We start from the raw sequence: 21,137 nt of genomic DNA on the forward strand, positions 1-21,137 counted from the left end.
TGTGCACATCCAATTCAGTAGTACATCCTTTAGAATATATGCTGCTGCTCTATGCATTAGAGACAATCAGAGTGGTTTTTATTTTTATTTTATTACTATTATTTTTTATATATTTTATTGATTTTGTACAGAGAGTAAGGGAGAGAGCCAGAGAGCCAGAAACATCGATGAGAGAGAGTCATCAATCAGCTGCCTCTTGCACACCCTTCAGTCCCCAAGCCGACGCTCTATCCATTGAGCCAAACCGGTCTCAGCCAGAGTGGTTTTAAAGGTAAAGTACAAACCGGAGTTATTTTTAAAGTGGGGAAGCAGTAACGTTTAGCTAATTTACAACTGACATGAAAATTAGCCCAGCCAGCGTGGTTCAGTGATTGAGTGTTGACCTATGAACCAGGAAGTCACAGTATGATTCCTAGTCAGAAAACCTGGGGGCTTGATCCCCAGTGTGGATCATGCAGAAGGCAGCTGATCAATGATTCTTTATCACTGATGTTTCTCTTGCTCTTCCTTCCTCTCTGAAATCAATAAAAATATATTAAAAAAATTATAACACCTAGAAGCAAAAGGAATGCAGTGTTGGAGATAAGACTACAATAGAAGTCATTTAAAAAAGGACAAGATTAGTTTAGGATATATTCAATTGCAAATGTGTTAGGCCTATATGACAATAAATAGAAATTTGGTGACTGGATAAGAAAAAGGATGGATAGAAAACCAGAAATTCCTTACCTATAACACTAAGACTCCCTTTGGTCTGAACTGTACTACAGTGGACAAGAGCATCCTAGTCCAACAATGAAGTAAGATTTCTGTCAACCCTAGAGACGGAAGGTTTATACAGGTAACACATTGAGGATGGAGTTTAAATGGCACATGGTGAGTCTCTGGCTACCACTTTCAAGTTCTGTTGCCCATATATTGTGATAGGCTCCTCCAAAGTATAGAAATGGAATGCAGTTGTGTCCCAAGGATTATTTAAGACTCACTGAGTAGCAACACGAGGAAAAGAAGAAAAGAATGAGGCTTACCATACAAGCTTCTCTGGCTTGGTGCACTGATGGGTCTTTTTCTAGAATGGACTTGTAGTCTTCCAGGGCTTCATCGAGCTTGTTGGTGCTCTCGTACAGCTCCGCTCTCCTCAGCAGGGCCCTGATGTAACTGGGGTTTAGCTGAATGGCTGTAAAAGGAGAAGAGGTAACTGTCACCATGGGAAAACGGGCCTATACATACTCGGCCTATCCATAAGAATCTACAGATGCAAGCGGGACGGTTTCTGTTTTGGACATGTGGCAGTTAACTGGTTATCAACCATCATTCAGGGTCTAAGAAAGAGCCATTTGTCCAAGGCTATACCTGGGGCCAGCAAGCTTTTTCTGGAAAGAAAGACTGAAGATTTCAGGCTTTGCAGGACAGACATTCTGTCACAGTTACTCAACTCTGCTAGTGTAGCATGAAGCAACCAGATAGTGCCTGAGCCAACAAGGTGAGTTCCCATAAACCTTACTGATGCTGAGATTTGAACTTCACATAATTTCCATGTGTCACAAAGTATTATTTCTCATGGATATTGGTTTAACCAACCCAAACACAAATCTGGAAAACAGTCTTCCCCTTCCTCTCATTTTCCTGACGTGGCTCCTCTTTGGACCGCAGCTGGGAATGACTGTTGCCCACTGTACACCCTGCTAACCAAGCTTACAAGGCATTTCTGTCATTTGGTTACAGAGAGAGGAACTCTGAAAAACAGCAGTTTGTTCCGAAATTTAAATTTTTCAAAGCCACACATCACACACAGATTAAGGTTCAATTGCTTCTTCCAAACAAAACTACATTCAGAATTAGTTCCTGCCCAAGATAGTAATAGATCAGAAGTAGTTAGCTACATTCTAATGTAGCAAAAGTTTAATTCAGGAACTAAAAAAGAAATTAAGAAATACAAAGAAAAGAAAGCCCCAGTAGAGGGGATGATGAATTAATGTAAAAAAAAAAAAAAAATAGGAAAACTCATGCTTACTATGAGAGTTGGATTAAACAGCCTAAGATTCTTTCTAATTCTATGGTTTTCTCAAAGAAATTATTATCTAAAGAGAGGAAAACAAAAATACAAATTATGGCCTGCGGACTGAAAGGTCCCGGGTTCGATTCCGGGCAAGGGTATGTACCTTGGTTGTGGGCACATCCCCAGTAGGGGGTGTGCAAGAGGCAGCTGATCGATGATTCTCTCTCATCGATGATTCTCTCTCATCGATGTTTCTAACTCTCTATCCCTCTCTCTTCCTCTCTGTGAAAAATCAATAAAATATATTTAAAAAAAAATACAAATTATGAAAAGTAATAATTAGCTAGTAAATCTCATGAGTAGTAAGATGCAAGGAAAAGGGATTATGCATGTTCTCCATACCAAGCTGGTTAGAAAGGTAAGAAAAACTGATCTATCAAAAATTTTTTGACTGGCTTATTTCAATTAGCATAATGCTCTCCAGTGAAATAAACCAGTCAGTGAAAGAAAAACACCACATGATCTCATTCACTCATGGATAATAAAGAACATTAATTATAAACTGATGAACAAAAATAGATACAGCCGAAACCGGTTTGGCTCAGTGGGTAGAGCATCAGCTTGCAGACTGAAAGGTCCCAGGTTTGATTCTGGTCAAGGGCATGTACCTTGGTTGTGGGCACATCCCCGGTGGGGGTTGTGCAGGAGGCAGCTGATCAATGTTTCAGACTCTCTAGCCCTCTTTATATATTTAAAAAATATAAATATATTTAAATATATTAAGAAGAAAAAAAAAGAAAGATACAGAGGCAGAGAAGCATCAAATAGACTGTCAAACAACAGTGGGAAGGCTGGAGAGGGTTGGGGGGCGAGGGAAGGTAAGAGATCAACCGAAGGACTTGTATACATGTATATAAGCATAACCAATGGACGCAAGACACTGGGAGGGGGGGTGAGGGCATGTGCTGGGGATAGGGGAGGCTGGGGGAAGGTCAATTGGGGGAGGGGGGTGGGGAAGGAGACATATAGATTACTATTTGTAATACAATGAAAAAAAGGAAAATAAAAAAATTTTTTGAAAACAAAATAATAGTGATCCTAAGTTTAGGTATCTCTAAGTTGGTGGGATGGAAAGACCCTGATAGGACGCAGATAAAAAGTGGCAAAATCTTGATTCAGTGTTGTGGAACCTGAAAGGGTAATAAAAATGATGGCAAATAGGTTTAGAAGAATTATTACATCTAAAGAGTACCAATTCCCAACAGAAATTGCCCATTGCCCCTTACCCCCGCAACCCCAAACACACAGATGCCCTGATAGCAGCTAAGAATCTTCAGTTTCAATTTCAAAGTGAAGTATTTTGGACAGTATAGGAAGTAAATTCTGTTTCAACAGATTCTGCTGCCAAGGTAGCTCTGAATTTTTCTTCACATATCCTACCTAATAAAGAGGGAATATGCAAATTGACCATCACCCTATCACAAAGATGGCTGTACCCAAACTTCCCAAAAGGAGCCTTAAAGAGCAAGCAGCAGGGACCTGAGGCTACACCTCCCTCGCCCCTGTGGGGCTTGACAGGGATTCTCAGGCCACGCCCCGCACCCAGCGAGGCTTGACAGGGGACCTCAAGGTGCACTTCCCATCCTGATGCTGGGCTAGGGGACCTCAGGCCGTGGCCCCTGCCCAGTGGGGCTTGACAGGCAATCTCAGGCTGTGTCCCCCACCTGGCAGGGCTTGACCGAGGACCTCAAGGCACGCATCCCTGCCCTGGGCTGGAGGACCTCAGGCCCCGCCCCCTGCCCCCCTACCCCCTGCTCCCCACCCTGTCCTGGTGCCGGGCCAGGGAACTTGAGGCTAAGCCCCCTACCCAGTAGGGCTTGACAAGGGTGGGACTGGCTGTATCTGGATCTAGCCCAATGGGAGGGGGTTGACCAGATCTGGGTCTCACGCAATTTTGAGGTGCATGTGGGTGGGCGGGACTTGACTCTGGGTCCCATGGTGAGCCCCAGACTGACAGGAGGAAGGTTTTCATATACATTTTACTAATTTTCTTTCATCTCTGACACTTCTATTATAGAGAAAGGGCAAATAGCAATATTAATTTATTTCCTCTAATTAATCCCCTTTTAATGTGCATGAATTTCATGCACCGGGTCACTAGTTTGTTTATAAGCCAGGATAAACAGACTCAGCTATCAATCCAAGAGCACACTTACACTGAGGTGACTACTACATAACACCTCTGAGAAGGGCTAAACCATAAAGCTACTTCTTCAAAGGCCTCAGAGGAAGGGGCACAGGTACAGGTCACACCCAACCCACAGCCTCTGTCTCTGCTGGTCTGGCTGAGGTGAGGCTCTTAATGTTAACATGTAACAAGACCAAAAAATTGTACCTTTGCTGCAGTCACTGATGGCCATCTCTTTCTTGTCCTAAAAGGAAATATAAGATTAATATGTGTCACCCTGGTTCTATCTTAATGGTCCAAAGGCTCAATGACAAAGCTGATCATTAATAATTGCTTATGGAGATGCAGAATGCTCTTCAAAGAAAACACACAAAAACATGCAACTTATTTCCAAGCTAAAATTCAAATATAGTGACTTGAAAGTCTTCTGGCAGCAAAATATTCGAGTAGCTTCTTTCTAAATATTTTAAAGATTGTCGTCATGGACCTATTTGATTTGCAAGATGCCCTATGTCAGAATGCTGATACTGAGAAAACTTTGTGATCAATAAACAGGGCAAATGACTAAAATATGGATAACTGAATTAATAACCCTCCTCTTTGGCTAACTGACCCAAATCTTCTAGAAAGTATACAAATGGTATGTCTACAATAACACAGTGTGGCTTGTCATGCAATCTCAGTTAAAACCTCAATTCATCCACTGATGAAACAAAGATACACAACCACCTACCAAATGAGACTCCTCACTGACTGTGCTGCTGAATCGAGAAGCATGGCACAGCGGACAGAACACCAATGTCGAATGAACCTGACTCTTGTTCCAGCTCTGACACCAACCTGCTGTTTACCTCCCAGTTCTAAAAAGTCTATTTCCCCCAATTGTATAATAGTATTCTACATTACAGAAATGTTAGTTCAAATAAATGTTAACAATTCTGTAATAGCTACTGTAGCAAATACTAAATATTTTGCAGAGTATTTTAGAGCAATGTCTACCAAATTGAATTTTAGGATTTAATTAAAAACAGTTCCAGGATGGGGAGTGAAGGCTGAATGGGTGCAGGGTATCCTTCTGGGGTCATGAAAAAGTTCTGGTACCAAATGGTGATAGTTGCATAACACTTATAAATGTATTTAATGGAACTAAATATAAGGTTTAAAAAGGTTAAAATGGTCAATTAAAAATATTTTTTGATTTCAGAGAGGAAGGGAGAGAGAGAGAGAAACATCAATGATGAGAGAGAATCATTGATTGGCTGCCTCCTGCACGTCCCCTACTGGAGATCGAGCCTGCAACCCAGGCATGTGCCCTTGACAGGAATCGAATGCAGAACCCTTCAGTTCACAAGCCATTGCTCTATCCACTGAGCCAAACCAGCTAGGGCTAAAACAATCTATTTTATGCCAGGTGCCTTTTACCCACAATAAACACAGAAGGTTCCAGAGTCATCTGAAAAACAATGCATTATATCTCTTCAAATGTTCATTATAGCAATTCACATATCAAAAGCTCAAAGAAGTCTTGTAGTAAAGCAATCTGTGTAACTTTGTACAAGTCAGTTTTTCCCCAATACATTAGCTTTCTATAAATCTAGGACTCTCAATTTCATATCTGAAAAAGGAGAGGCTCTTTACAACGCATGTGCACATCTGAGGTGATGTATTCTTTGTGCCCCTAAGTAAGCATTAAGCTGCAGTGCGTCTTAGGAACAGCTGGCTTTTGCAGATGAGGAATGGTGGCCTTTTACTGCAGAATCCTCTGCTTCAGGCTCAGAGTCTGCTAAGAGCTCAGGGGACCCAGGTGTTGCCTGCTGCTTAGAATGATAATCTGCAAAGCGGGGCATGTGGGGGAAAAATTAGAACTTCTTTATCACCCTTTCATAACTTCTATTAGTCTGTATACATATATAAGTCAATGCACATACTATATAAGGATGGTAGTTTTAAAAAACTTTTAGGGCTCTGTCTCTCTTGTGGAGGCAGGCAGAGACCTGACACTCGGCCCTCACCCGTCTGTCTTTTCTCTCTCCAGACATGAAATGTAAAGTTTGGCCGGACACACTCAGTCAGGGATGCTGAGCCTGCAAACTTGCTTTTCAGAAATTCTTCTTAAAGCAGTGAACCCATCACCTCTGAATAAACTCAGAATATGGTCCTAATTGTTAAAATGCATTAATCCTGGACATTTTCAAGTTACCAACTTTTGAATCTTCTTAAAAATATCAAAGAGTGCAACTGAAAAGAACAAACACCCCCTCCCCCCACCCTGGCAAAGCTATCCTTTGTAAAGAAAATGGTCACAGAGCAATTCTCTCCTGAGTTCTCCTTACACGTGACCAAGACCACACATCGCCCTGACTCAGAACCAGTTGATTATACCAGCCCGAGCCTAGCAATACCGATAACCTGGCAACTGTGGAAACAAAGAATCCCCAGTCCCAGGAGCCAGATGGGCATGGTGCATTTTGTTTGACAGTGAAGGTGCCCTCCATTCCATTTCACAATGACAACTTCCAGTCTAAGAACAGGACAGATGTCTCCGAGGAGCAAAAGCGAAATAGGAGAGTTTTCCAAGCTAAGTGTAAACACCGTTAGGTGTGAATCCTGATTGACGATAGAATATATTAGTGAGTAATGTTTAAATATACTTAATTATTTTATTTCCCCTAATATGTCTGTTTATATACTCTAGAATTATTCTCTAATGCCACATGAATCACCCCAAAACTTACTTCACTTTGGAGACTGAATCCAATAATAAAGCAAACAAGTTCTGGTTTTAAAGAAACAACACCATTCTGAACATCTAAACCACCCTGGATTTCCCTTCTCCCCGCCCCCACCCTTTGTAAACTTGGTTATCCAAAGAGACTTCCGTAGCGGCACTAGTGTGTTTCAGGCAACATCAATGAGAAAGTGACGTGGATACCTGACCTAAGCAAATAAAAAGACCACTCTGCCCAAGCGAGGGCCTGCTTCGTGGTTGCTTATAGATATGTTAAATAACCACTCTTTGCGCTTTGGACACAAGTAGCCATAGTTAAACAAGTGTAGTGTTTTTAAACAACTCTTATTTCAATCCAGCAAAATCTACTATGTTGACTAAACAGGAAATCAGACAAATCTAACTTTTAATATCAACATGGTTCAAAAGAAATACAACTACTGGTACACTCTTTTCTATTCTACATTCACGTGCTACACCAGGTTCTCAAACCTTTAGAAATGCAAAATGTTCCTGAACTTTCCCTGACACCTATCTTGCTGTTAAGGGCACCACTCATTCCAACTGGTGGGCATCTCTCCCCACGTCATACTTTCAACAGGAAAATCAGACCCTCTGGAAGAAGCATCTTGAAATCCCAAGTTTTAGCCAGTGCTTCCCTTGGGTCTTTATCTAGAATCCCCAAGCCTAAAACAAAACAAGCCGCTGTAGCTGTTCCAAGCCACGCGCCTCTAAGGGCTTTGCTTCATGAACCTTCCCTAGTTTGGCGGAAACTTTGTCAGCCTTCTTTCTGTTAAGTGTTCACTCAGCCACCTTAATGAGGAATGCTAACAGTAATCTGACTCAAGTTTTAAGACAATATGTTTCTATCTTTCTTGTGCCCTTTATATCGGAGATATATGAGCAGGAAAAGGGAGACACCAACGTTAAGGCCCTATGTGAGTTTTTGGAGAAATGCTATCCTACAAATACACGGCAAGACCACGTGCGTCTTAAAAAAAGAAAAGGTCAATGTCACATACCTGTTTCATCCTCGCAGCAGCTCTATTTGAAAACAGAATAGACCTGTCTTTCTGGAAGCAGGATGGGCACGTTTGAAGGGCTTGGCTGTAAGAACTTTCAGCTTCTATGTAATCTGAGGATAAAGTAAAAGGTGAGAGGTTATTATTTTACTCCCTATAGACTGTGTTCCATTGGATCTCAGAGTGCAAAGTCTTCCAGTCACAGGACAAAAGTCTCCAACAGAAAACTCCAAGTGTTCAGCTTCCATTTGGCTTCTCAATTTAGTGAGGAACTTGGGAAAGGGGTTTGAGAACTGGACAGATGAAACAGACTGAAGCCTGGGATTAAATGCCTGTTGACTAAAGACCTTAAAAAAGAAAGTGGTGATACGTTTATATATTCATTGTCACGCACAGAATGACAATCAGGGTCCTAAAGGAAAATTGTCTATTCATGTCTTTTTCAGGTTAGAAATAGTTAATAATAAAATACAAAGAGATATGTTTTCAAAATTAGAACCATTAGTTCTCTTAGAACAACATAAGTGATGACTGATTAAACCAGGATGTAAGAAACACATCTTTAAGCCAAGAAATAACTAAGGAGAAATGTTACTACGCCTAGATTTTTAAGGCATCTACCCTTTTAAGATGTGGCCAAGGCTATCATAAGATCAAACAGCTGCCCAAAGTATTGGAATGAGCCCGACTTATTCCTAAGCTACGGAGGAAACCCAGAAGGACATAAAGAGCATCTCTCTGCTTACAGCATCCAAAGAAAAGGCACATGAAAGCGCAGCCCAAGCACAAGCGGGATTCTCCCTGGGCCTGCCGGAACCGCGGCTGGCTTTTATAGGCTATGCGAAGTGAGGACTGGGGCCCTGGGTTTGCAGCAGTGCAGCAAAGGGCCTGTTAACATTCCGGTTAGAGATCTCCAAAGCCACAGCTGAAGAGTTTTCCTCCCAATTTCTGGATTTATAGAGATTGGATTATAGAAAAGAAGAACTCTGCCTGTGCCAAGAGACACATGGTAACTGGTCACTGTCAGCTGAGAACGATTTGAACCTGGTAAAAAACAATACTGCAAATGCTGGAAGGCAGAATGTATTGAGAGCCGTTTATTTGCTAGTTGTTTCCAAATGTTCTTTGGGGCTTTCTCCAGACTGTAAGAAAGAAAGAGGAGTCAAGAATGAGAAGACATCAGTGCTGAAACAGTTCTCTCTTACCTCCTTTCTTAAATTGCTCATTTCCCTCCTCCTTCAGTCTAGTGCTCTCTTCTCTTCTTTTCTAAGAGATCAGAAAAATATATAAATAAATAAATAAATAAATAAATAAATAAAGTAAGAGATCAGAGATTTACAGAATTTGTCACAATATTATTTTAAGGGAACAAAAGGTCAGCTTTCTTTACATATTAGGCTATTTAATAGGCAGCAGCTGGACTTAAAATTACACACACACACACACACACACACACACACTTTGATTTCAGAAAGGAAGGGAGAGGGACAAAAACAAGTGCTGGAGAGGATGTGGAGAAAATCCCCTCTTACACTGCTGGTGTAAATTGGTGCAGCCGCTATGGAAAACAACATGAAGGTTCTTTAAAAAATATGACCCAGCAATCTTCTGGGATCTATCCCCCAAATTTGAAAACATTTATTCATGTACATCTATGTTCACTGCTACACTTACAATAGCCAAGACATGAAAACAACCTAAGTGTCCGTCGATGGATGACTGGATAAAGAAGATGTGGTACATATATACAATGAATACTACTGAGGCATGAAAAAGTTGAAACACTGCCATATGCAACAACATGGATGAACCTTAAGAGTATTATGCTAAGTGAAATAAGTCAGATGGACTCATGTGGGATATAAAACAAAAATAAACTCATACTTACAATGGAATGCCAGTTACGAGAAGGGAAGAGAAGTAGGGGGAGGGCAAAGTGAGTAAAGGGGGTGAAATATATGATAAGGGAAGGACACTAGACTTTGGGGGGTAAGCATGCAAGAGTACACAGATGTTGAATTATAATGCTGTACATGTGAAATATAACATTTATATAATATTATTAACCAATGTTACCCAAAGAAATTTAATTTTAAAATTATAAAACAATTTAAATTAAGGTAAAAGTGAAACCCTATAATTATTAGCAAATTTAGTCCATTAATTTTAAATTAACACACACACAAACCATATATCATTGTCGAAGAAAGTGAAATGAAAAGTTGGTTTCACATTAGAAATATATCAATGCAAGGTAACATGTTAAGTTAAAAGAGAAGATATGCTCTCATGAATAAATGCACCATAGGTCTTACAGGTCTTTAATATATTATTTTTCTTTTAATCTTTATTGTTGAAAGTATTACATAGGTCTTCCTTTTTAAATATATTTTTAAGTTACTTTAAAAACACAAATTCTTTAGAGAAGGGCAATTCATCAAGTTAATGGAGTTTAATGTCCATCCTTTAATTTCCATCTCCTCTACTTTAACTCTAATTTGAAGCTACTTTTTGATTTAAATCTGTTCTCCAGTGCCAACTCGTCAGGAATGTTTTGACCACAGATGAATCACTCAGCCTACCAGGCTAGGCTCTTGTGTCGAGTGCGTGTGTTGACTTTAACTGTTCGTTAGTACATGTAGAACATGAAGACCCCAATGGGCAAAGCCTAGATCCAAGGCGTGCCCAGAAGGAATTATTAAGGGCCAACCTGAGCAGCCAGCCAGCCCAAGAAAAGCTCCCAGTGTCTTCAAAACTAGGATCAAGAGTTAAACTGGCAGAAAGACTCCGTAACATATTTCTAAGGCCAATTATTCTCAGGAAGGAATTTCATTTTTTTGGCTTGACCAATCACAACTCGGTGACCTATTAATCAGTAAACACTGGAAAGAAGCCACTGCTTCCACAGATTGTGTAAAGTGAGGACTAATGCAATTATCAATATCACACTGAACATCTCCTTGGAAACAGCTAAAAATACACTCTGAAGAGAAAGCTGCACCATTTCCCAGCTGTGCCAAGAGACTGACTTGATTCTAGTACAAAGACGAGGGTTTATTCTGCTGCTGGAACAGCTTTTCCCGAAAGGATGGCATGCGTACTGTGTAATGGTACTGGAATCCAAGGACAGATTTTATATGTATGTGCCTTATTTAACATGCTAAGTGCCAGGGGCAGTCACACATAAATGACTGCTGATACTCTGCAGCATTATCAGATGCAAATCAGTCCAAGTCCTGGTCTAATGTGGTTAGGAGACTCTCACAGGCCTCAACAATGCCTTTTAGCACATTCCAGAGAGGCCTTACAGAGAAACATCTGCTCTAGGATTCCATTCCATCACAGTGGGAATCAAAGAACTTTATAGGGCTCTGTACTCCTCACTTCTCCCCACCACTGAAAACTCAGGGGAAATAGTGACATCCGTCTGTACTGTACAATCATCACAGGAGCTGTCCGGGAAAACCCCCAAAAGACAGTGCCCTTGATAAATGCAGTCTATTTCAACAGTTATTACTACAACTTCAAACTTTTCAGCCTGGTATTTAAAGTTCAATACAACACACACCAGTATAGCATTTCACTGCTTAAAATCTGCTGTCACACACATGACTCATTTGCTTCTAAGAGGAGGGCATGGACGTATTTAACTATCCATTTTACAGGTAAGCAATCAAGATTCAGAAATCACTTGTTCTTTATACTATTATACATCAAACCTCTATTACAACCTACTCAACTTTACCCCCTGCTACCTTAAACTAAAGCATCCATCTTATATAAAAACTGCTGTTTGAAATTTTAACCCTGCTATGTGGCTTCTGTAAATGCTTGCTTGCTTAAATAATAGGGAAAATAAGACTATTCCCGCTTCAGAGAGGCCATTAAACCTTCCCCGGACCATGTTATCAGTGCTGGCACCAGGCCAGGCCTCTGGTTGAGATCTCAAGTCCCAGCACATAGGGGCTCTTTTTTTTTTAATATATATTTTTATTGATTTTTTTACAGAGAGAAAAGGAGAGGGATAGAGAGCCAGAAACATCGATGAGAGAGAAACATCGACCAGCTGCCTCCTGCACAGCCCCCACCGGGGATGTGCCCACAACCAATGTACCTGCCCTTGACCGGAATCGAACCCTGGACCCTTTAGTCCGCAGGCCAACGCTCTATCCACTGAGCCAAACCGGTTTCAGCCATAGGGGCTCTTTAAGAACTTGCAAAGTGGGCCCCATATTTGGGAGACAAAGAAGGTAAAAACTTACAGATAGGGAAAGTTCCTCCCTGTTGGGGTCCAAAATTTGAGACATTTTATTCTGGGCCCATGCGTAATAAATGTAACCCCATATCTCTAAGTGTTGCTTGGTTCTTCTCTGGTTTTCTATAACAGCACAAGTCCTCTCTTCTAGACAGTCTGATTTCTTTGCTGTCTCTCAAAACTCACCATGCTTCATCTTCAGTCCATTCTTTTGTTTATTCAAGCAATGCCCTTGTTTCTCTTCCGTATCTCCCCGACTGTCCAAACCAAATTTCCCAAGTCTAGTACAAAACCTATCTCCTCTCCAGGACCACCTTTCACTTCCTTCCCACATGATCTTCCTCTGAATGCAGTCTGCACATAATGTCTCTACTTTGGACATTCAATTCTGCCTCAATTTTTTTTTTAAATTATAAGATAATAAAAGCACTAAAAAAGAATTTGTTATGGTACTTAAGGCTTAAATAATTTCATGGGTTGTAAAACAGTGCACACTCCTTAGACCTGGGCAAGAGGGGCCCTGTGAAGGCCTTCTGACCACAACCTTCCTCCCATGGACCCTTTTCCGACCATGCTCCCGGAGTTCCTGCCTACATCTCCCCAGTCTACTTCCAGGATCTACAGGGCCTTTGCCTGGGTCTGCCTGCATGCTTTAGATCAGTTAAAGAACTTCATAGGGCTCTGTACTGCTCACTCATCATTAACTTGAAGCTTACAAGTGTATATGCCTCTTATCACTATTCAATGATAAAATATATAAAAATAACCTTTGAGGCAGAATTGAATTCCCAAATTATATATATATATATATATATATATATATATATATATATACACACATACATACACACACACACACACACACACACTATTTTTAAAAAATATATATTTTATTGATTTTACACAGAGAGGAATTGAGAGGGACAGAGAGTTAGAAACGTCGATGAGAGAGAAACATCGACCAGCTGCCTCTTGCACAACCTCCACTGGGGATGTGCCCGCAACCAAGGTACATGCCCTTGACCGGAATCGAACCCGGGACCTTTCAGTCTGCAGGCCGATGCTCTATTCACAGAGCCAAACCGGTCCCAGCAGATATATTTTTTACAGTCTGCATTCTAAGGAAGATTATTAAATTTATTTTAAAATATTCTCTTAAATAAATCTGCAGTGAGCATGTATTTAATAGACAATGGGGAGAAAGCCACGAGATTCACACCAGCAAGTTCCATGTTGTAAATCTATTGGCGGCTTTCTGCTGCCCCCTGCAGCTTTGTAAAGTAATTGCTACAAATGAAACATTTAAGTCACCCAGAGACCAATCACATCCAGGTAAACAAAGGGTTGAAAAAAATACACACGGTTAAAGGGCTGGGAAATGGAGGCACATGCAACAACTTTCTGTTTGAGTCTAGGTGGGATGGAAAGCTATACACTGAAAGGCCAAGGGACGCCAGCCCCACAAGTTATTCTGAAAGGGAATTCTTCACCATTAAAAAATAAACAAATGCTCAAGTCTTGTTTTCTTTGAAATTGGACAGAGTTACTTTCCACATACAGACACATCTGTTCTTCCCACAAATCCCTCAGGAGCCCTCTGGGAAACCTGGAGGGAAGATCTCTGGATTTAAGCTTTAGTTGGAACCTCACTCTCATTGTCTTTTTCTGAGGAAAGATGATTGATCTATGAGGAGTTAATCTTGAAAATAGTCCTTTGTTTTTTAACTCAGAAAAATTCTATTTCCAAAACCTCAATTTAATAGAAATAAAATTCCTTGTTTTGGTATTGCTTAAATTCCACACAGTAAGTCCTCTTTAGACACTGAGCACATATGACAGTTAAAAGAAAAAAAATCCTATTAGAAAACTGTTCTTCTGATGTTGGATGCAGTCAATATAACTGTTAGATCATTACTTCGCTCCGGAAGTTAGACATCTGTATCCATCGGGCTCTCTGGCTCCCAAGTGTGGCCACAGAAATGACCTGGGGATGTAGACAAAGGGGAACGCCGGCTGCCACCCCACCAGCCTGCGGTCGCTTCTCAAGGCTTTGCACGGCTACAGAGATTCCTGTGATTCTCAGGCACAGTGAGGTTTGAGAAGCACCGAAGGACACTTTACCTCTTCCATCAGCAGGTAATCTAAATATATTAACCTCCAAATGTTTTGGAGTAAACAAGCCTTATTTCCCCTGGTCTAAACTCAGGCACAGAAATCTAAGGTCCCTTCAGTTCTTAAATTCTAGGATTTCATTTAATCACTTGTCAATAGCATTCATAAACCTAATACTGGTAAACTCTAAGAAATTAATAAGACAACCTTAGTTCCAAAGAATGCCCTTTAGGAATGAAATAAAAGGGAAACAATAAATCAAAGATTTTCCTATGAGGTTAACAGAACCTGCATGCCACTACAGAAAAGTTACTGAAAACTTTCTGGAAAACTTTCTGGAACCAACCAGGAGAATATTCTCTGCAAACATGCCACTCTTACGGCATTGATAACATTATAAAAGCAATGCAATGAGGTGAGGGAGCAGAAACATGGAATCAGAAGGACTTAGGAAAAATGAAACCATAGGATTTAGGAAAAATAAAAGAAGGAAGAGAATGGATATAAAATTTCTGTTCTAAACCAATACTGCAATAATGGTTGTTGATTAAAAATAAAATAGCCTTAAAGGAAAGAATAATCCTTTACTTTTTCAGAGCCTAAGGAAAATGTTTTAAAATCCCAGAAGCCATGTGCTCTGGGTCCATGTTCACCAAGTAAGACTTTTGTATTCCTTACTTACATGGATCTTTGTTATGTATCTACTATGTGTAAATGAATACCTTACAATGAATACCTTACGCAAACAACTGGCACTCTGAAGCAAACCCATGAAAATTACTAAATCTGCATTTTGCTTTCAGATTAACTTCATCTCTACTCTGGCTTATCCACCTGTTTCCTGTTGGAATAAACTTGAAATTCCTTATCACAACTCTGTGTTCCATAATCAGACCCTCACTTACTTCATCACCTCACCCTCCTCCTCAATCACAACTCCAGCTACTGGCCTGGCCCTTTAATACCTTGCATGCCAAGAGTATACCAAGCTTATAGTTACCTTAGAGCCTTTCTTTACATGTTTGTTAACACATCTGACTCCTTTCCCCCTCCAAGTCTGTGTTGAAATGCCCTTTCCCCAGATTGGCCTTTCCTGATCTGGAATAGTCCTTCCCATCCTCCCAACCCTCATCACTTCATCTTATCTTTTCCATACCTCCCAACTAGAAATGTACTATGAGTGAAAAGAAGCCCTCTTCATCTTCACCACTGTATCCCTATGGGCCTCACACAATGCCTGGCATGTGGAGAAATGCAAATACTTCTTGAATAAATGAGTGAGATAAAAATCTCTATAAGGGCAATTACTGGCCCTCATGAGAAAGATAACCATATGGTCCATTCAATACTATTTAATGTAGAGAGACTATGTGCAGGGCCCCATAACTGTGGCCCTGAAACCATTAGTGTGCGTACGAATTCCACAGAAAACCCCACTGAGGCCTAAGATCTCTATTGTGACAAGTAGCCGATAAAAGGCGAGTCTCTTGCAGGATATCCTATAGGTCCCAGTACTATAAGCATCTTGTGTCATAAGGTTATAGCAACAATTCTCATCTCCTACCAGATCGGTCTTCTACCTCAGTCAAGCCTTCCAGAATCCTTATTTGCTTCACACATCTACTATATCGCAAATATCAGCTAAAATCCCACTCCTCTGGGTCATCATGTCTACATTTAGGTTTTCACACAGTTAAGATTTGAATAAAAACACACATACACAGTGCTTTATGTTGAGAGATTTTGCCTGTTTTTATCAAATCTTAACTGCCGTCCTCTTCCTTAATTATTTCTCAGGGTTTAGGAGTTCTGCTGAGAACTCACACTCTTGAGCCTAGATTATCTTCTTAGCCACCAGGCAAGTTGAGTCAGCTTGAATAACAGACTTAGGCTATTAACCAGATGCGTATGGTGTACAAATGGTTAAGGGCTCAGGCTTTACCAACTGAGCTAGCGGGTGCCTCAGACTTTGGCTAATGGTACTTAATTCTACCCAAGAGAAACATTCAGCAATACATAGATGTTATGTCAGCACTTCTTCCCCAATCCTCAAAGGTCAGTTTTATGTGCTTTCGGTAAAACGTCCATCTTGGTTGTCAAGAATCAATCTTTATTTACATTCTCAAAATGGAATAACTTGTAACTCCAACTCCACAAGGACCACCAGCTGATGTGCTACAATTTAACTCAACTCTGACACTACCTACTAGGAAACAGCATCAGATCCCACAGGTTAAGGGGCTCAGTCCCCCCAAGACTGGCCCCTCTCCACGCCCACTTCAGATGCTAACTTTAGAACCAGGCCGCCACCTCTGCTTTTGACCTCCTGGCTCCAAAGTGGAGGTTCCCATGACCTAATCCTCAGTTTCAATGAATTTGCTAGAGAGGCTCACAGAAGTCAGGGAAACAGTTTCCTCACTAGATAACTGGTTTATTATAAAGGATGTAACCCAGGAACAGTCAGATGAAGAGATGTATAAAGTAAGATATGTGGGAAGGGGAACATTTATGCCCTTGAGTGTGTCACCCTTCTAGCACTTCCATGTGTTTATCAACTCAGTTCTCTGAATACCATCTTTTTGGATTTTCTTTCTTTAAAAAAAAAAATATTTTATTGAATTTTTACAGAGAGGAAGAGTTAGAAACATTGATGAGAGAGAAATCATCGATCAGCTGCCTCTTGTACACCCCCTACTGGGGATGTGCCCGCAACCAAGGTACATGCCCTCGACTGGAATCGAACCTGGGACCTTTCAGTCCACAGGCCGATGCTCTATCCACTGAGCCAAACTGGTTTCGGCTTTTTTGGATTTTCAATGGAGGCTTCATTGTGTAACAACGACAGACCAAATCTTGGGTCATCAGCCATTAACTCAACCTTCAGCCCCTCTCCCCTTTCAAGAGGCAGGGGTCAGGTGGCACTGAAAGCTCCAAACTGACAGCCAGACCTCATCCTCAGGGGCTTCCCAAAAGTCACCTGTTAACACTGACTTAGGTGTGGTTGAAAGGGGCTTGTTAACAATAAAATACACCTTTATCCCTTATCACTTAGGAAATCCCAAGGTACTTGGTCCCAAGGACTGGACAATAACCAAATATATATTTAGTACAAATCATATTGTCACCCCTGCTTAATTCATTTAACACTACATTACAGGCATTTTCCCAGATCATTTCTAAGATTGAGCTCCTTCTTAATGACTTCATTGCACACTACTGCATAAATATGCCAAAAATATTTAGAGTGATACCCTCTAACATTTCTAGTTTTCCAAAATTATGCTGCAACACATCTTTATATATACATCTGTTCATATCTCTAATAACTTCCTTAAAATAAATGACAAAAAGAGAATCAGAAGTTTAAAGCTGTGCTGTCCAATAGGTATTCACTAGCCACATGTGACTATTTTAAGTAACTAAAATAAAAAATTGGAAAATTCAGTTTCTCAGCTGTGCCAGTCACATTTAAGTGCTCATCCAGATGACTGTTGTTTTCTAATTAAATTTATTGGATGACAATTGTCAGATGACTGTTAAAATGCAGTAGCCGATGACCAGTGACTACCATACTGGAGAGTGTAAAAATAGAACATTCTCGTCATTGCAGAAGGTTCTATTGATAGCCTGGTCTAAAGAAAAGTTCATATAAAACATGATACCTATATCCCATAAAAGTGATGTAGCAATGTTAACTCCCAACATGAGTTTCTATATCTTCTTGTCAATATCAGATCAATGTTCTCATCTAATACATGAGATATAATGTTTAATTTACATATATATTATTAAAGTCTTTTCACAGTTTTGGGCCATTTGTGCTTATTTTTGTTGTTGGGTTATTCGAAATTTGTCCATTTTAAGAGTCAAGTTTAAAGATCTCCTGTTCCCAAAGACCTATAAAATCTAACCTTAGAGCCAAGAGACATTTCTTCAACTGGTTTGCTGATTTCCTAATAATTATTTCACAGATACTTATCAAAACAGTGTAAAAATAGCTAACAGAGTAGTACTACAGTTAGCTAAAGGCTGTCTGCACTCTCACAGGTTGTTTTCTTACAGTGAAGTTAATGGTTTAATTTGTATAAAATAATGGCTATCACTACTATATTACTTCTAGGAGATATTGTTATAAACTTTCAAAATAAGCTATGAAAACATATGGGATGATATAAAGTATATGAAATGTTTGTTTTTTAAGTGATTATATTTATACAAAACTCTGGAACAGGAAAAACCAACCCATGGGAAACGAGTCAGAACAGTGGTTCCGTTGGTGGGTGAGGGTTGGGAGAAGGAATGAATGGTCAAGCACATAAAGGGAGTTTCTGGCATGATGGAAGTGTTTTTTTTTTTTTTTTTTTTTTTTTTTTTTTTTTAATGTTTTTATTGATTTTGATAGAGAAAGGGAGAGGGAAAGAAAGATAGAAACATTGATCAGCTGCCTCCCACACACCCCTGGCCGGGGATTGAGCCTGTAACTCAGGCATTGCCAGACCAGGAATGGAACCAGGGACTTCCTGGTGTACAGATCAACATTCAACCACTGAGCCACACCAGCCAGGCAGAAATGTTCTCTTTCTTGATAGGGGTGTGAGTTACATACAGCTGTCAAAACTCAATGGACTGTACATGACAGAACATAAACAGTTTCACTATATGTAAATTACATTAAATTTTTAAAAGTTTGAAAAGTATGTGCTGTTTAAAAAATATAATTGATAGGACACAAAAAATTTTGCAAATTGGAAACGGGGTGCAGACTATGTATAACATTTGGGCCAAACCACTCAACTGTCAAACCAACACCACTAGAAAATTCACTGTAATATCAGGGCAAAATATTTTAAGGCATCAGAAAATTGCTACCATTTAAACATACATATTTTTCTAAAGTCTACACCAGTGATATGGAAACTGACCCACGCATTCACTTTCTGGAAAATCATCTCTGTAATGTTATCAAATAGCACTTGGTTTAATTTTCTGAGCCATTTCTGCTGAGGTAGTTTAGGAACTTGGCTCATTTTTGCTCTTTACCCTTCTCTACTGTTGGCATACACAGCACAAAGGCTAACACATGAATGTTAAAACCAATAGATTTAATATCTCGGCCCATTACCAATCTATCATAACCTGTTCGACAAGTGAGCTCCTCAGAGTCTCAACTACAGGTCTTTTGTTGTTGTTGTTATAAACTTTCATCCTCACCGAGCACAATTTTTTCACTGATTTTTAGAGAGTGGGAGGAAGGAAGGAGGGAGGAGAAAGGAGGAAAGGAGGGAGGGAAGAGAGAAACGCTGATGTGAGATAGACACATGGCTTGGTTCTCTCCCACATGCCTAGTTGCCTACCGCACACCAAAGCCAGGGAATGAACCTACAACCCAGGTGCATGCCCCTGAGAGGGAATCGACGCTCTATCACTGAGCCACACTGGCCAAGGCTAAACTGCAAGTCTTATTCAAGTCCTGTGAGGACAAGCTCAGGTATGTTTTTAAAACTTAAATTCTTTCCTGTTTCAAGTATTACATATATCTCCCCTTTCCCCCAAGCTCAGATACTATGGCAGCTCTTCAAAGGACCTTGCTCATGAGATCAGAAGGAAACATGGAGGACACTAAGAGGAGGGGGCCCAGAGTAAAGAAGCAGGAAGGTGTACGTTTTATTAGTGTATTGGCTTTGTAGGAAAACAGCTCATTTTGTTATTAAATTCTACATTATATTTTCTTTGGCATCAAACCGATCTGGGTTTGAGAATCAATTCTGCCATTTATTAGATGCGTCATCTTGGGCCAGTTACTTTACCACTGAACTGTTCTCTTACAAAGGACGCTAACGGTATTTGTTTCTAAGGCGTGCTGCGAAGATTAAATGAAAACACAAGTAACATTTTTAGCTCAGCGGCTGGCACATTATAGGTGCTTAACAAATTATAGCTACTATCATACACAATTCTGTTTCTTGAGAACGCCATGTAAATGATACAGGCCCCAGTAACTCCCCTCTGTAACCAAACCACCACCAGGATATTCAGGCAGTCATTTTTTGCCAACAAGGTACCAATATGAATGGGCGCATTCCATAATTTTGAAGTCTAACCATTATAAGAATTTCAGCAGCCAACTATAGATAAGGTCACACACACAAAAAAAAGCCAAAAGGTTAGAAAATAATTTCACAAGATGAATATAAGAAATCAAAGGTCACAAAAAAAAGGAAATTTTTTGCTAAGCAGACACACTCTATGCTTCCCTGTCATGCTACTGATTTATCTCAGACGCATCACTACTTAAGCAATAAAGACACAGATGAGCAAGTTATTCTTAACCACACATGACGTGGTATATGATAGTCAGCCCCACTTAATCATTTTTTAAAAAGCACTTTACGTGGCAGACTCATGCACAATAAATACTTACCTGTTTCTCTTCATCTGGCATGTTTTTTTCCAGTTCTATTAGGTATTCTTCATCGAGTTCAGAGGAATTCACATCATCCTCAGGTTTGTCCTCAACCGTGTCCACTCCTGGCTCCTCCTTCTCAAAGGAGGCGCTGCAGTCATGGAAGTGCTCCTCTTCTCCCTGGTCCTCCTGGGGCTGGGCCTCCACAGCCTGTGGCGGCTTGCTCTGGGGCTGGGGATCACTGGGATTAGAAACTGAAGGACTAGCACCTTCTGCTTCCTGGGGATCTGTAACTTGCAAACCACTGAGCAGGTCCTCCGGAGCCCTGCCGTTTTCTGACTTCTCCCCCATGCTGAATCAGTGAGGGAGGTGAAGCTGGTTCTGGAAAAAAACAGAACACACGTTGGGCAACGGTGCGTATATTCAAACA

General features: G+C 40.4%; 1 protein-coding gene across 3 annotated transcripts in view; it reads right to left on the reverse strand.

Moving 5' to 3' along the window:
- Window positions 1–21,137, reverse strand: part of TTC1 (tetratricopeptide repeat domain 1) — a 29,501-nt gene that overhangs the window by 6,872 nt on the left and 1,492 nt on the right. For all 3 annotated transcript variants that reach the window (XM_084884136.1, XM_084884137.1, XM_084884138.1), the window contains exons 2-6: window positions 20,726–21,088; window positions 9,143–9,203; window positions 7,938–8,050; window positions 4,395–4,431; window positions 1,029–1,177 (exon numbers count right to left, since the gene is read on the reverse strand). In XM_084884136.1, the coding sequence (XP_084740262.1) occupies window positions 1,029–1,177; window positions 4,395–4,431; window positions 7,938–8,050; window positions 9,143–9,203; window positions 20,726–21,058 (693 nt within the window). In that variant the 5' untranslated portion in view covers window positions 21,059–21,088. The remainder of the gene's footprint in view (window positions 1–1,028; window positions 1,178–4,394; window positions 4,432–7,937; window positions 8,051–9,142; window positions 9,204–20,725; window positions 21,089–21,137) is intronic.

Source organism: Pipistrellus hanaki, assembly GCF_964339955.1.
Source record: "Pipistrellus hanaki genome assembly, chromosome: 5".
In the NCBI taxonomy this organism is placed as follows: Eukaryota; Metazoa; Chordata; class Mammalia; order Chiroptera; family Vespertilionidae; genus Pipistrellus; species Pipistrellus hanaki.